The 15,378-nt window shown below is 42.2% G+C and overlaps 2 protein-coding genes across 2 annotated transcripts; both read left to right on the top strand.

Moving 5' to 3' along the window:
• The first annotated feature begins 19 nt into the window (after positions 1-19).
• On the top strand, positions 20-1,324 carry LOC137259635 (uncharacterized). Its single transcript, XM_067797246.1, has 2 exons — positions 20-71; positions 333-1,324. Exons 1-2 carry the CDS (start codon positions 20-22, stop codon positions 1,322-1,324), a joined length of 1,044 nt encoding a protein of 347 aa, XP_067653347.1.
• Positions 1,325-4,206: 2,882 nt separating this feature from the next.
• LOC137259634 (uncharacterized) lies at positions 4,207-9,828 on the top strand. The gene is made up of 3 exons (XM_067797245.1): positions 4,207-4,568; positions 7,073-7,236; positions 9,269-9,828. The coding sequence occupies exons 1-3, from the start codon at positions 4,207-4,209 to the stop codon at positions 9,826-9,828; spliced, it is 1,086 nt and encodes a 361-aa protein (XP_067653346.1).
• The last annotated feature ends 5,550 nt before the right edge of the window (positions 9,829-15,378 follow it).

Here is a 15,378-nt window from a genome sequence, read left to right as displayed (position 1 = left end):
TGTGTTAAGATGTACAAATATGCGAAGGTTTACCCGGGACTATTTACTCCAGTGTATGCAGGCTGGCAGCAGTGAGAGATATTATTACCACTCTCCATTATGTATATGCTTCACTTATACTTATGTATACTATACCTCAGCTATGTATATGCTTAAGTATATGTTATAATATTTAAAAACAATAGTAATTGAAATATGAAACCTATCTTAATTTATAACATTATAATAATCGGAGAGCACGACGATTCAAACAATTATCTGCCAACTGAGACAGGACGATGGATCCAAACATCCCCAAACTGACAATTGGTTCAGAATTGTCTTCAATCAAGATACAACAGATGAAAACATTCAAGAAGATCCACGAGAAGCGTCTTCACCTCTGGACGCAGTAGAAGCGCCTTCGCCTCTGGGCACGGTACAAGCGTCTTCACCTCCGGACACAGAACAAGCGTCTTCATCTCAAGACACAGTAGAAGCTTCCTCACCTCTGGACACGACAGAAACGTCTTCATCTCTGGACACAGTAGAAGCTTCCTCACCTCTGGACACGGTAGAAGCGTCTTCATCTCAAGACACAGTAGAAGCTTCCTCACCTCTGGACACAGTAGAAGCGTCTTCATCTCTGGACACAGTAGAAGCTTCCTCACCTTTGGACACGGTAAAAGCGTCTTCATCTCTGGACACAGTAGAAGCTTCCTCACCTTTGGACACAGTAGAAGCGTCTTCATCTCTAGACGCAGTAGAAGCTTCCTCACCTCTGGACACAGTAGAAGCGTCTTCATCTCTGGACACAGTAGAAGCTTCCTCACCTCTGGACACGGCAGAAGCGTTTTCATCTCTGGACACAGTAGAAGTTTCCTCAGCTCTGGACACGGCAGAAGCGTCTTCATCTCTGGACACAGTAGAAGTTTCCTCACCTCTGGACACAGTAGAAGCGTCTTCATCTCTGGACACGGTACAAGCGTCTTCACCTCTGGACAGAGTAGAAGCGTTTTCATCTCTGGACACAGTAGAAGCGTCTTTATCTCTGGACACAGGAAAAGCGTCTTCACCTCTGGACACGGTAGAAGCTTCTGCACCTCTGGACGCGGTAGAAGCTTCTTCACCTCTGGACAGAGTAGAAGCGTTTTCATCTCTGGACACAGTAGAAGCGTCTTTATCTCTGGACACAGGAAAAGCGTCTTCACCTCTGGACACGGTAGAAGCTTCTGCACCTCTGGACGCGGTAGAAGCTTCTTCACCTCTGGATACGGTAGAATTGTCTTCACCCATGGACACGGTAAACAGACTAGGAACTCCCCACAAGTTCATTCCTGTCTGAGGCAGCTACTTGCTATCGTCACTGAAGGACGTCATCCGACTTTTCGGCACTATTCATATATATAAAAAATATTGAAACAAGTTTATAAGTGACAATTATAATAATTTTGATGCTTTGATGAGGTGAAACAACTTCTAAATGGGTTGACTGACTGAGTTTAGTTTTACACCGCTTTTAGCAATATTCCAGCAACATTACGGCAGGGAACACCAGAAATGGGGTTCAAACTTTGTACGGCTGTGGGGATTTGAAACAGCATCTTCGGCGAGGCGAGCCAGCGCTTTAACCACTAGGCTACCCCACCGCTGACTAAATGGTCTGAAACTGTATGAGGTGAAACGACCCGGATGAAGCGACTTGGAGTGAAACTGTGCTGGGGTGAACACGATCTTGGTGAAATGACCCGTTACACTTCAGTTTAAAAAGTTACTTTGACAAATCAATAGTAAATGTCTTGCTTCAACAGCATTATTGATTGGCATAGTTAGAAACACAACACAGAAAATATCGATTCCTGTACTTTCTAACGTTTACTCATCTGACACTAGGTTCGTCATTACATGTGCACAGTCTCTCTCTATTAAGGGAAACATTTCCATTGTTGCGTTTTATGCTTAACCAGTGATTTTGTCAATACTGTAGGTAACGTACGTGCTAATTGAGGGCCTCGGGCGTTGACACACATTTCATTGATGGTAGTTCATTCTAATTCGAAGCACACAGTATCCTCTGACGTTGAAGAAAGCGATATCGGAGACAAAAAAGGTAGGACATTTCATTGTCCCTTTTTAGTAACCTCCTAATAGATAGGATGAGTTTGTGTGTTTTAGTTTTAAGCTGCTTTTAGCAATATTTCACCAATATCACGGCGGGAGACACTAGAAATGGGCTTCAGACATTGCACCCACTTGGGGAATCGAACCCGGATCTTCGGCGTGATGAGCCAACGCTTTATCCACTAGGCTATTCCACCACCCAATATACAGATGTAACCCGGGGGTACGGTAATGATTGCACAAAACTATCAAATATATAGAAATCGCGATATATTGACGCATAAAATATCTAGATCATGTTGGTATTCTCACTGTTTGTGTGTACAGTGACTTCAAACCCACTATCAGCTGTTTGCGATCTATAGCCTGTTTTTATATTTTATTGTAAATATTATATTTTATTTTAACTATTCACCATCATGGAACAACTCATGATGAGATACATATTTATGAAACTATTCACCGTCATGACTGATGTGGAATGTATGTGTATTATAAACACCTGTCTACAAATGACAATAACACAACTAGAATATCACAACTAGTATTAAAATTAGTGTAGAAAGTTAAAACTAATACCAGTAATAGTGTGACGTTAAATATTAACTCACTCACTCACTCACTCAAACCCACTATCAAAGGTAATATTCGGGACCTTATGCAAAAAAGGTGGGACACCTATGAAGGAAGAAGCAAATTTCATAAGCTGAAACCCCCCGTGAAGGTCCCGGGATAGAATAGGCCTTCAGCAACCCATGCTTGCCATAAAAGGCGACTCAGCTTGTCGTAAGAGGCGACCAACGGGATCGGGTGGTCAGGCTCGCTGACTTGGTTGGCACATGTCATCGGTTCCCAATTGCGCAGATCGATGCTCATATTGCTGATCACTGGATTGTCTGGTCCAGACTCGATTATTTACAGACCGTTGCCATATAGCTGGAATATTGCTGAGTGCGGTGTAAAACTAAACTCACTCACTCATAAGCTGAAACCAACAATTATTGGTATCCATGCCCTTTCCCATCATCAGATCTAAACCCGATAGAACACCAATGGGATGAACTCCACTGACGTTGGCCATCGCATTGCAGGAAAAGTACAAAAACGTTTTAATAATCAGGGTTTGTAACCGCACGTATTTAAACTATTTTTATCAATAGTCGCTGGATACTAATCACGACGTTTGCTATCAACACTTGATCAAATTTGCCTGTGAATAGTTTCATAATTATGTATCTCATGATGAGTTGTTTCATGACGGTGAATATTTTCATGATGACGTGTATCGTGTGAGGTGTTTCATGACGGTGAATAGTTTCATAAATATGTATCTCATGATGAGTTGTTCCATGATGATGAATAGTTTCATGATTATTCATTACCTACCCAATGCCTGGGAAATTAATTAGACCAAAGGCTTCACCCATCCCCTCATAATACATTATAAGAACTTCATCCCAACCCTTAGTATCTTAGCTCACTATCAGCCACCCTATTGTATGCCATCGGACTCATTGGCTTCTACTGATTATCCACTCTAACAACACCATACCGGCTTTTGTATATTTTCACTCTCCTTTATCTGCTGTTTTTATTGTATATACATGATTAAAAACATCACCCCGCCTTCATGAACTAGTATATATATACTGTTCAGCTGTTGGTCAGCATCCACCTGACGAAGGGTCAAGGAATAGCCCAGAAACGTTGTGCAAACAATTAAGAAAAAGTTCACATCCATAACGCTTTGTCTTATTTGATGGTGAATAGTTTCATGATTATGTGTCACACAGTGAATAGTTTCATGATTATGTGTCTCATAGTGAATCATTTCCTGATTATGCTCACGTGCTGAATTGTTTCATGACCATGTGTCACGTGCTGAATCGGGTCATGATTATAAGCGAGTGAGGTATGGTTTTATACATAATAAACAGATGCCTATGTTGTCTATGAACACTGTATGCTTAATCGCTACCCTTGTTTATTTACAGACTGACGATGGAAATCCTCAAACCCGTGATGACACTAACTGTCATTGGCTCATTGGTCTATGTTTTACTGACTGTTTACAACGGTGATTATTTCTACGACCGAAATGTCATTATGCCATGTCCAAGTGCTCTAAGCGCACAACGTTATGGAATTTGGAAAACACGACCTTTGACAAAAGATGAGGGTGATGAAATCGAAACATTTCTACGTGAATCGCTCTTTACTGGAAACTCGTTTCCACTTTATGAAGGCACGAAAAACGCTTGTGGAAATATATCGTACTTTAATGAAACAGCACAAAATCGACCAGGGCATTGGCATCGTGTGTTGTGCAATCCAAGGGGAGATAACCCCCGTTGCTATAACAACCAGTGTGTGAAGACGCCATTTGGACAATGTGTGTGTTCCGAATGTTATGACCTTCGGACTGAAGTTCATGCAGAGTATTCCAAGTGGATCCCTAATGATGAGAGGTAAATAAATATGACATAGATACGTCTTCTCTTTAACTCATGTCATTATTGGCGGGGGATGGACTGAAGCGGCAATAATGCGACTAGATCCTGAAAAAATAAATCATTAAATGGTAGAGGAGCTGTTATGTCAATGTATTTCATGTTTCGTAACTGGACCCGTTATAGTTCAGAAAATATGTCCATTTTGAACATTTGCCACATCTGGGATAACACTCCCTCAGTCAGGTACACATTGCTTTGAGTAACATCCGGAGTCGAAGACTCACTCTAAAGCACCTTGTCACCATCACACAAACTAACCGATTTAACCCACTCAGCCACCGCATTGTCAGCGAAAAAATGAAGTGGATCCCTAATGAAGAGAGATAAATACACTGACCCAAAAAAGAAACGCATAGCTGAAATCTCATTTTTAAAGTAGATTTTTTCGGAAAATATGGAATGGAATGACAATTAATGTAAATATTAAGTGTTTTTATAGTCAATACAACCAAAACAGACAAACAAACACAACCTCTGGTGATTATTCGCCACACCACAGCACCTTGAAAACGCTTTGTATAATCTGCACGTGGGAAAATCTGAAAGTATTATGCACGTGCAAATGCAGGATCTCAATCTTGATTATGATGGCTATAAAAGGGGACAGGTCCTGTTGCGATTCATTCTTCGAATTTCTTTCTATGCGACGCGAAAAATGCCAAGGTTAAATGAAGAAAACGGAAATAGAGCCATTGGACGTCTGGAAGCTGGGGAAAGTCAGTCATCAGTTGCCAGACGTCTGAATGTGAGGCAGAGCACGATTTCCCGTCTCTGGCAACGATACACGCAACACAACTCGACCAGAGACCGTCCAAGGAGTGGGAGACCAAGGGTGACAACTCCAGCACAAGACCGCTACATCCGGGTGCTTCATCTGCGTAATCGGGCCGTCACTGCTACGTATACCGCTGATCACGTTCCTGGGCTGCGTAGAGTCTCTCCACAAACCATCAGGAATCGCCTAAGAGAGCATGGAATTCGACCTATGCGACCTCATGCAGGACCTGTTCTGCATCCCCATCACCGTCGTGCACGTCTTCAGTGGTGCAGGAACGTTCGGGCATGGAACCTCTTGAATTGGAGGAGGATCTGGTTCAGCGATGAGTCACGTTTTCTGCTGTACAGACATGATGGAAGGATGCGTGTTTACAGACGTCGAAATGAGAGATATGCTCGACAGTGCGTTCGTGAGGTCAACAGACACGGTGGTGGAGGTGTAATGATGTGGGGAGGCATATCTATGAACGGCAGGACACAGTTGGTGCATGTGCAAGGGAATCTCAATGCTGTACGCTACCGGGATGAAATTCTGAACCGTCATGTTGTTCCTACAATTGACGCTAGAAGGGAAATTTTCCAGCACGACAATGCAAGACCGCACACAGCACGCATTACCACGGATTTCCTTGCCAACAACAACATTACAGTTCTTCCATGGCCCTCAAAATCGCCGGATTTGAACCCAATTGAACATTTATGGGACCAATTGGGTAAACGGTTACGACGTCGACAGCCGCAGCCACAGACACGTCTACAGTTGGTGAATGCGTTGCGAGATGAGTGGAGAAGAATCCCACAAAGGCGGATACGACGTCTTATACAGTCAATGCCCAGGCGATGCAGAGCAGTGATTGATGCCCGTGGTGGTCACACCAGATACTGACTTTCTCACTATGCCATGGAAAATAGAGACGCTTAATACCACTGTGAATGATTGTATATGTCTTGACACACATTTGTAAATACCCGTGTGAATTATCATTGCTCAAGTTCCATTACTTTTTGTGCAATTTAAGTTAATAAATCATCTCTCATAACATTGGATTTTCACCTATGCGTTTCTTTTTTGGGCCAGTGTATGTTACGAGGATGTATTTTCAAATATTAACCGTAACAAATAAATATGAAATAGATATGTCTTCTTTTTAAAGCATTTCATGACTGACGGGGGATGGACAGAAGCGTCAGAATCTGAAAAAAAATAAATGATAAAGGGGCAGTTATACAGGATTACAGTTATACAGTTATACACACATTAAATCTTCCCTCATGTTTCGTAACTGGGTCCCATATATTTCTGAAAATGTGTCAATTTATAATTTATAATGAATAATGAATTTATGTTCGAATGAATTAATGCAAAATTGTTTTAAATCGACTCTCGTGCATTCTAGGGACTATATTTCAAGCAAACTCCATAGAGTTACGTCCCTTTAAATGCTCTTTACGAATGTCCTATAATGCAGCTTGCGATTGAGTTTAGTTCGACAAACACCGAGAACACCGAGGACACCGAGGAGTGAGAAAGTTAGTTTTGCGCCGCTTTAGCGATATGTTACGTAATGGCGGGAGACACCAGAAATGGTACCCACGTGAGGAATCGAACCCGGGTCTTCGGCGTCACATGCGACTAGGCTACCCTACCACCCCTCTTTTGATTCTTCCTCTGTTCTGTTTAGATGTCAGCTTGAAAACTTCACATCACAGACAGCTTGTGAACTCTTAAAGGGAGGGACCTACCACTTCTACGGGGACTCTCTGATCTGGATGATGTTTCTGGCATTTATTATCATACTCAAGGGAGACAATCAATATGGTGGACTCCGCCCGGACACCCCCAAAGGTAGTGAGTGAATAAGGTTTTATGAAGTAAGTTTTCATGGAGTGAGTGACTGAGAAATGTTTGTGAAATGATCAAGTGAATTCGGTTATATTTATTGAGAAAGGTTTCATGAGTAAGGTTTTATGGAGTGAATAAGGTTTCATGGAGTGAGTGAGTGAATTTAGGTTTTATCTAGTGAGAAAGGTGTCATGAGTGGGTGAGGTTTTATGGAGTGAGTGAGTGAATAAGGTTTTATGGAGTGAGAAAGGTTTCATGAGTGAGTAAGGTTTCATGGAGTGAGTGGGTGAATTAGGTTTTATTTAGTGAGAAAGGTTTCATGGATGAGTAAGGTTTTATGGAGTAAGTAAGTGAGTGAGAGAGGTTTTGTGAGTGAGTGAGTGAGATTTTGAAGGAGTGAGCAAGGTTTTGTGGAGTAAGGTTTTATGACTGAGTGGGTGAGGTTTCATGGAGTGAGTGAGTGAGGTGTCATTGAGTGAGTGAGTGAGTAAGGCTTTATTGAGTGGGGGAGAGAGTAAGCAAAAGCTTTCACAAAGAAGTAACGAGAAAGTACTCAAAGCAACGAGAATTTAATTGACGCCCCCCCCCAAAAAAAAAAAAAAATAAAAATAAATAAATAAATAAATAAATAAATAAATAAATAAATAAATGCAGCAAGAAAAAGGCAACAATATCATAATCGAACTAAGTAGAAAATAACCACAAAAAATACGTTATGTCACAAAAGTGGCAGGATTCTGTTTTGTTGTGTATGTGAGTCTCATGTTTGTGTGCGTGTGTCCGTGAGTGCAACGGAGCTACGGACTGTTGAAGCGGGTGCTATTTCTTCTCTCACGACCCCGCGACCTCGGTTGCATTTCAGAGATCTGCTCACGTGTCAAAAACGGGTTCTTCGTTGTGTTTAAAACACCCCTTACTTCCCCTGTCTTGTTCTCAGGGCTGACTATACATGTACCGAAAACGAAGCACCCAAGACGACTGAAGGAAAATTCCATTTGCTAACCATAGTCCCTATCGGCATTGGCTCTGCACAGAGCACAATGAAAGTTTGTATTTCCCAAACCAGAAATTTTACAATTGAAAAATACAAAGAAGCAAAAATGAGGAGGTTCCAAAAAACTGATTAAGTTCTGGTGCCTGAAATCGCTGCTAGCGCCTATATTTCTATTTGTTCCTGAAAGGCAATAACTGGAATGATTTGAGATATTTATCTCTTGTCATGGAAAAAAGAACACAATCAAGCAGAACACGCATCCATGGCCCTTCCAGTGATTCCAACCAACGAAAGACCATGTCGTATTGGTCTGTAGCAAGATTATTATCTAGTTCAAGAGTAAACAAGGATGCTCACACGAGTTGTTATTAGAGTCTAATACCTTGAAGACAGAACAACTAGTCCGTACATCTACGGGCCCTGAATGAAATGTTCATTTTGTTCAAGTCAAATCAACATAAACAAAATAGACTACACTGTACACAGTTTCACAATTTTTCTACAAAAAATAGCGAAGCCTATATGACGCATTGAGATGTTTTTATTTGTTAAAGACTGGTGTTGACATTTCTATGCGCAAATCACTGAGATGCCAGCGAAACTGCAAGGTATCGTAATATGATAGATGATTAACAAACGATAATCAAGGAAAGGTTTCAAATGAAAAAAACAACACACACACACACACACACACACACACACACACACACACACACACACACAAAGCAAAACAAAAAACAAAAAAAAAACACGCGACAGATAATTGACCAAAGGCCTTATGGGCCAGCAAATATTTGAAACCGCCGACCCGATACAACAACAACCAGAGCTGGACCTTAGGGCCGGCGATTATTTCGAACGCTGGTATGGCATGGTATGGCATGACATGGTGTGGCATGACATGGCATGGCATGACGTGGTGTGGTATGGTATGGCGTGGCGTGGCGTGGCGTGGCGTGGCGTGGCGTGGCGTGGCGTGGCGTGGGATGGGATGAGTGCTTGGAAGGTTGGAAGTTTTGTCAAGGTTATTTTATCTTTCAGATAAAGTAGAGATGTGCTCCGGAATGTACACCTTTCCAATAAAAAACTGCAGACAGTACCTTGATTTCAATCCGACTCTATGTAATCGAAAGGTGAAGGCGTTGTTTAAGATGTACGCTCAGGGAGGAGCGGCACCAAGGATGGTCAAGGCCGTCACAAAGATCCTGGACAAACCTCGATCTATGATTCTGTACGGAAGTGGTATTTGGTCAAAGTTTAGCAGAAAAGACGGGGAGAGATATGCACTATCAGTCATCCACACTGTCCAAGACGGGACTGAAAGACAATGGCCAAAGTTAGTGTGGTCAGGTATTCACTATTTCGGTCTTTGGCGAAAAGAATATTTTCAAACCAAGACCAGTAAACACGCGGAATCCTTCAACAGACATATGGAGTCAGTCGTAGGGAAATACAATGTTCCAATACTTGATACCTTCAACATGACTCGAGGTGTGCGGAGCGTGGACGCAGCTCATTACGGCCCTGGGGTGAACTTCCTCAAAGCTCAGATTTATCTTAATTATATCAAAGAGCTACAGACTAAAGGCAAGTGGGAGTAACAGTTTGTGGTATGTGGTAATATATGTATATATAATATATATATATTATACCATATGTTGTATATCCAGCATTGGGGAGTCAAACAGAGGATGAAGTTGATAAAGTTGATAAAGTTGATAGAGTTGATGCAATATTTCTAATCATACAACCCGATTTGCTTAGCTCACCTTTAAGCAGCTCTTGGCAAGCCCTCATATCAACTGCCTATCCCATACAGTGACTTCAAACACTCTATCAACACTTTTTCTCGGGGCCTCATGCAAAAAAATGGGACACCGAGGTAGAAAGAAATAACGAATCCATGAATTATACCAACCATTGGTTATACCTACATGGGTTGTCAGTCAAGACGTGATGAGGTAATTTTTCGACGATGTCGTATTGGCTACAGTCGGTTTACTGTGAACTATCTGCTGAAAACGGAAGGGGGGTGGACCTCCCATGTGTTTCTCGATGTGCCCCCGTGCCCATTGAAGATGAACACTTCATCGCAACAGATAAAGTGACGAGGTCCATGTCGGGCTAATAGTCATGAGTGAACTACCGAGGCCAATACAAGTTTTAGAATTACCTCATCACCTCTTGACTGACATCCCGAGTAGGTATAACCAATAGTCACATCGGCGTTATTCCAGCCATATAGTGACCAGATCAAGTTAGCATCCACTACTGTTCAACGTCCATGGTCCAAAAGAGTCCTGTTTCAAAAACATAGTATTACGCTTTCATTTCACTACTATTTAAAAACAGAAAATGTCATAGCACCAAATGCAAAAGCAAGCAATTCGTTACTTTCTTTAGAAAACTACAATCTATGGTACAGGTCACCTTCCCTCAGGTAATCTAAGATCAGATGCCGCTCACACATGAAAATAGATGTTTCAGATTTCTCGCAACATAATGGGAGATCCTTGCAGTCGAAAAATCCACACAGCAAACCAAGTAAGTTTGATGGTGAACACTTCATCGCCGGAGACACGCATGGGAGGTCCATCCCCATCCGTTTTCAGCAGCTAGTCATGAGGTGCCAATACGACATCTTCGTTAAACTACTTGACCACGTCTTGATTGACAACAGAGGTAGGTATAACCAGTTGTTGGCTTCAGTTCGTGAAGTTTATTTCCCGCCTTGGTGATCCAACGTCGCATGAGGTCGGGAGTATCACGTTTGATGGTTGGTTTGAAATCACAGTACGGGATCAGCAGTGAGGATAACAGTTTGACAAGAGTTCCAGCTGCACGACATGACGTGATTGTCAGTGCTCTCCGATTACTATGTCTAAAAGTTTAATGGTTTCAATTCTTATTCACTTGTTCACCAGTTACTCAGTTTCCATGCTTGCACCACTGGCCACGTCGTTGTTGTCGGCGTAGTCGTGTCAGGACAGGTCCAACTTCTAGTCGATATGCTCGAATTAGCACTTGGTGGCTTGTTCGGAAATTATTCTCTGTCTTGCTGTGCTGTTCTCGTTGTGGCGTTGGTGAAACACACGGATAAATCGGTCTCTAGCAGGAGTCATCAGTCTTGATCGTCCACTTTTGGGACGGTATTTGGTCGAACTGAAGCAGATATATCGATGCTATAATGGAGATGTGGTGCTGTGGTGGACATTGAATGGTCAGACTAGGACTCGTCTGCTTCCAAACGTGAAATGGCATTCAATTTTTGTCATTTTTTTGTATTTTCGTGTACGTCGTAAATTTCGAAACGAAATGATGAATTTGGTTTGAACGTTTATAGTCGATGTCTCTACACATGTTTCCGAAGCATTGCACGTGCCTTACGTGGAAAACATACGCTTTTCATGAATTGTTTTCACAGTTTATAGCACTCGTTTACAAGCACATTTTGGGATGCGTTTGCGTGCAATGCACAAGCACAGCATGACTAACAGCTTAGTTACGTTTTACGTTTTTACGTTTTTTACATCTGTTTACAGACGTTTTCTGTAGCAGCATATCGATCTCAACTGCTGAAACCGCCTGTGCGTTTATGAAGACACATGCAGTACATTTTTTATGGAATTTTATCGGTTGGAACATTATTGAGATGAACCGTAATACATTCCGGTTATGTGTTAAATGCTTCATTCGCAGCGTAGGTCTCATGTTTTGCAAAGTGAACTTCTGCTTTCCGTAGGAAGCTACTATCAGGATCGGGTGGTGAGGCTTGCTGATTTGGTTGACGCACGTCATCGGTTCAAAATTGTGCAGTTCGATGCTCATGCTGCTAACCACTGGAATGTCTGGTCCAGACTCGGGTGATTGCAGATATTCACCATATAGCTGGAATATTGTTGAGTGCAGTGTAAAGCTAAACTCACACACTCACGGCCTCTAAATAATCAGATTCGGGGTAGAATAGGTCTTCAGCGACCCATGCTTGCCACAAAAGGCGAGTATGCTTGTCGTAAGAGGCGGCTAACGGGGTCTGATGGTCAGGCTTGCTGACTTGATTGACACATGTCATTGTATACCAGTTGTGTAGACCGAGGCACATGACGTCATCGAGGTTCCATAACTGAACAACAAACATATGTAGCGGATTGGAGGGGAGGTAACCCGTGTATTATTAAGGAAGTCAGCGTAAAATATTTACAAAGTGTGCTCTCCTTCCTTTGAAATTATTTATAGAACGCCGCCACGTGGCGAGAATATTGCTGAGTGTAGTAAACCCATTGTCACACTAAATTCACTCCAACGCAAATATGTTTTTATTTGCAAGCAAAGTCTTCTTATGTGTTATAGGTTCCATAAATGAGACTGTCTTCAGTCAGTCCCAGACAATCCAGTGATCAACAACATGAGCATCGATCTGCGCATGTGGCAACCGATGACATGTGTCAACCAAGTCAGCGAGCCTGACCATCCGATCCCGTTGGTCGCCTCTTACGACAAGCATAGTCACCTTTTATGGCAATCATAGGTCGCTAAAGGCCTATTCTACCCCGGACCTTCACGGGTCATTAAACCAACTAACCAACCAATCAAATATACACAATGAAAATATTAAGGGAACATCAGATCCTTAGTGAAAATTCGTCCATATTTACAATGCTAATTATCTGGCTTTGATGATGATGATGTCATCGATAGTCCATTGAGCTGTTGATTAGAATCATGATGTTACGGATTGGAACATGGCGTCATTCACCCTGTAATGGTTGAAACAGTTGATCCTCATTCTGGATCAATTGAGCAAGTTGTCTAACTTTTCGACCTACATGTCCCATAAAATTAATGTTCTACTGGGTTCAAGTCTGGACTCTCGGATGGTTAGAACGCTGATGTTGTGTCTGTTCAAAAATCCCTTCGAGAACCTGGCAAGGTGAGGTCTGGCATAGTCTTGCTGGAACCCAAATCATTGACCCTCCGTCGAAATCGGATCCAAGACATCGTTAGTATAACTTTGTTCTATATTTCTTCCGGCAGGAAGAACCAATAATGTCCTTCGGGCAGACAATGTCAATCCCGAGACCATTACAGATCCACTGCCAAATCTGCCTGATTCTTGAGTGGTAGCGTGACTGAATCGTTCATTTGTTCGTCTCTAAATACGCGTACGGTCGTCACCAAACTGTAAGCAGAATCTAGACTCATTAAAGAAGTGTTTCAACTGTGCCCATTTATCCAGTTTTACCGTAGCCGTCGATGATTTCGTGAAAGATACGTGGTTTTTCAATTGCCGTCGGCTTCTTTCCATCGATTGCAGCAGGTATGTTTTACTGGACAGCTGTTTTTCAAGCGATCGCTCGAACATACCAGCCGCAGTCTTAGGTCGTGAAAGTTTTCCGCTTTCGGCCACACCCTCTTCTCACTTTGACTCCAGTTCGCATTGACCCGAGGTGAAATGGCGTAGACTGATGCGTCATGGTACTCTGTCTGGCATGGTACTCTGGCATGGTACTCTGTCTGGCATGGTACTCTGGCATGGTACTCTGTCTGGCATGGTACTCTGGCATGGTACTCTGTCTGGCATGGTACTCTGTCTGGCATGGTACTCTGGCAAAGTTTCTTCTCGATGATCAGTGACCTGCCCTACAGCTGTTGCCATAACAACAAGCTCACCTCAAATCCCTTTCCTGTGGTGTACATGTTGTGTTCTTGCGAATTGTTCGCTGTTAGAAATAAGTATGCGGAAAGTCATTTCTGGTCATTCTTCCAGACTTTGTGTTGTGGGCAGTCAAGTGCTGAAAACGCTCATCCGTCATGCCGATTCATGTCGGATTCCCCATAGGGTACAATGTGCGAAGTGCATTTCTGGTGTCGTGACATCCCTGGAATATTGCTGGAAGAGATATAAAACAAAACTCATCTGTAGCTCTTGTAATTAATTATTTCGACATTTTCGGCAAGTCAAACATTCAAGATCATATGCAGATATATTACCTGTAATATGGTGTCGTCCTCTTTGTAAATGGTCACAAACATCATGACAACAACAGGGATGCACGGGATGATGGCGATGGACCAGCCGATGGAGGCAGCATAGTCAGGATACACATAGCTGCCATATGTCGGCACATATTTTGTAATAATAATATAGATATTATTTATACAGCGCTGATCTCCGAAAGGACTCTTTGCTTATTTCTCTCACAAAAATTGAATGGAAAAGTACACGTTAGAGGAAAACTTGTCTAAATAAGAATGTTTTTAAAGCAGTCTATAATGCACTTAGAGAAGGTCAATTGCGGAGTTCATTTGGGAGAGCTTTACAAACCGAGGGCGAACTGTATTTGAAGGAGCACTGTCCTGCTGATTGTCATTTGTAACAGTTTTTGATAACTGGAGTACATAACTCCGCCTCTCCGTCAACGCTTGACCACCATAACCGCTGCCTGACCGCTCGCTGTGTTACATTCTGCATAACTGTTCCTAACTCTCACGCCAAGACTTTGGTGAGTTGACATTATATTGGGACCCATTACATAAGATTTGATTCAGGTGTATTGCACATGAAACCTCTGTTGTGAATCTTTAGTATCTTGCCTTTGTTTTTGCTGAATATTACTAAAAATATCAGACGTCTCAGTGTTATATTTTGCTGTTTCTGAAGGGATTTCTTACACCTTTTGTCAAGGCAGTGTTTAACCGTAACACGTTTTAGACGGTTAGGTGCACCAACTGACTTAATGCTTTTTTTGTCATTATTTATTACTATGTCAGAGTTGAAATGAGGGTCATGAAATAATATTTTAGACCTTATTCAAATTTACTCTTTTGTTTCTTAACAGCGTCGTAAAACTAAATTCACTCAATCTTCCGGATCTTTTCCAACAGTCTCAAATTTGAGAAGTAATTCCCTTACTTTAGGTGTAATACCACTGAGCTTGGCCAACGGACCAAACGTATGGCTGTAATAATTCTGACTGTGGCGTCAAACAATAAACCGACATCCCACCATATAGCTGTAATATTGCTGAGTGTGGCGTCAAACAAAAAACCAAAGGGCCAACCATTTAGTTGTGATACCGCTGACCGTGGCCTTAAATAACCACCCAACAAACCAACTGTCTGCCTGCAACGCTACATCTGGTGTTTCAGCA

Source organism: Haliotis asinina, chromosome 13, assembly GCF_037392515.1.
Source record: "Haliotis asinina isolate JCU_RB_2024 chromosome 13, JCU_Hal_asi_v2, whole genome shotgun sequence".
In the NCBI taxonomy this organism is placed as follows: domain Eukaryota; kingdom Metazoa; phylum Mollusca; class Gastropoda; order Lepetellida; family Haliotidae; genus Haliotis; species Haliotis asinina.
The sequence above is the reverse complement of the archived record's forward strand: the minus strand, read 5'-3'. Positions and strand labels throughout refer to the sequence as shown.

Bases quoted from the DNA above. Each gene is read 5' to 3' on its own strand.
- LOC137259635 (XM_067797246.1), top strand. From the start codon at position 20: ATGCGAAGGTTTACCCGGGACTATTTACTCCAGTGTATGCAGGCTGGC. The intron at 72-332 runs GTGAGAGATATT...TCTTCAATCAAG, and splicing joins GTGTATGCAGGCTGGCAGCA to ATACAACAGATGAAAACATT.
- LOC137259634 (XM_067797245.1), top strand. From the start codon at position 4,207: ATGCCATGTCCAAGTGCTCTAAGCGCACAACGTTATGGAATTTGGAAA. The intron at 4,569-7,072 runs GTAAATAAATAT...TGTTCTGTTTAG, and splicing joins TGGATCCCTAATGATGAGAG to ATGTCAGCTTGAAAACTTCA. The intron at 7,237-9,268 runs GTAGTGAGTGAA...TTTATCTTTCAG, and splicing joins CCGCCCGGACACCCCCAAAG to ATAAAGTAGAGATGTGCTCC.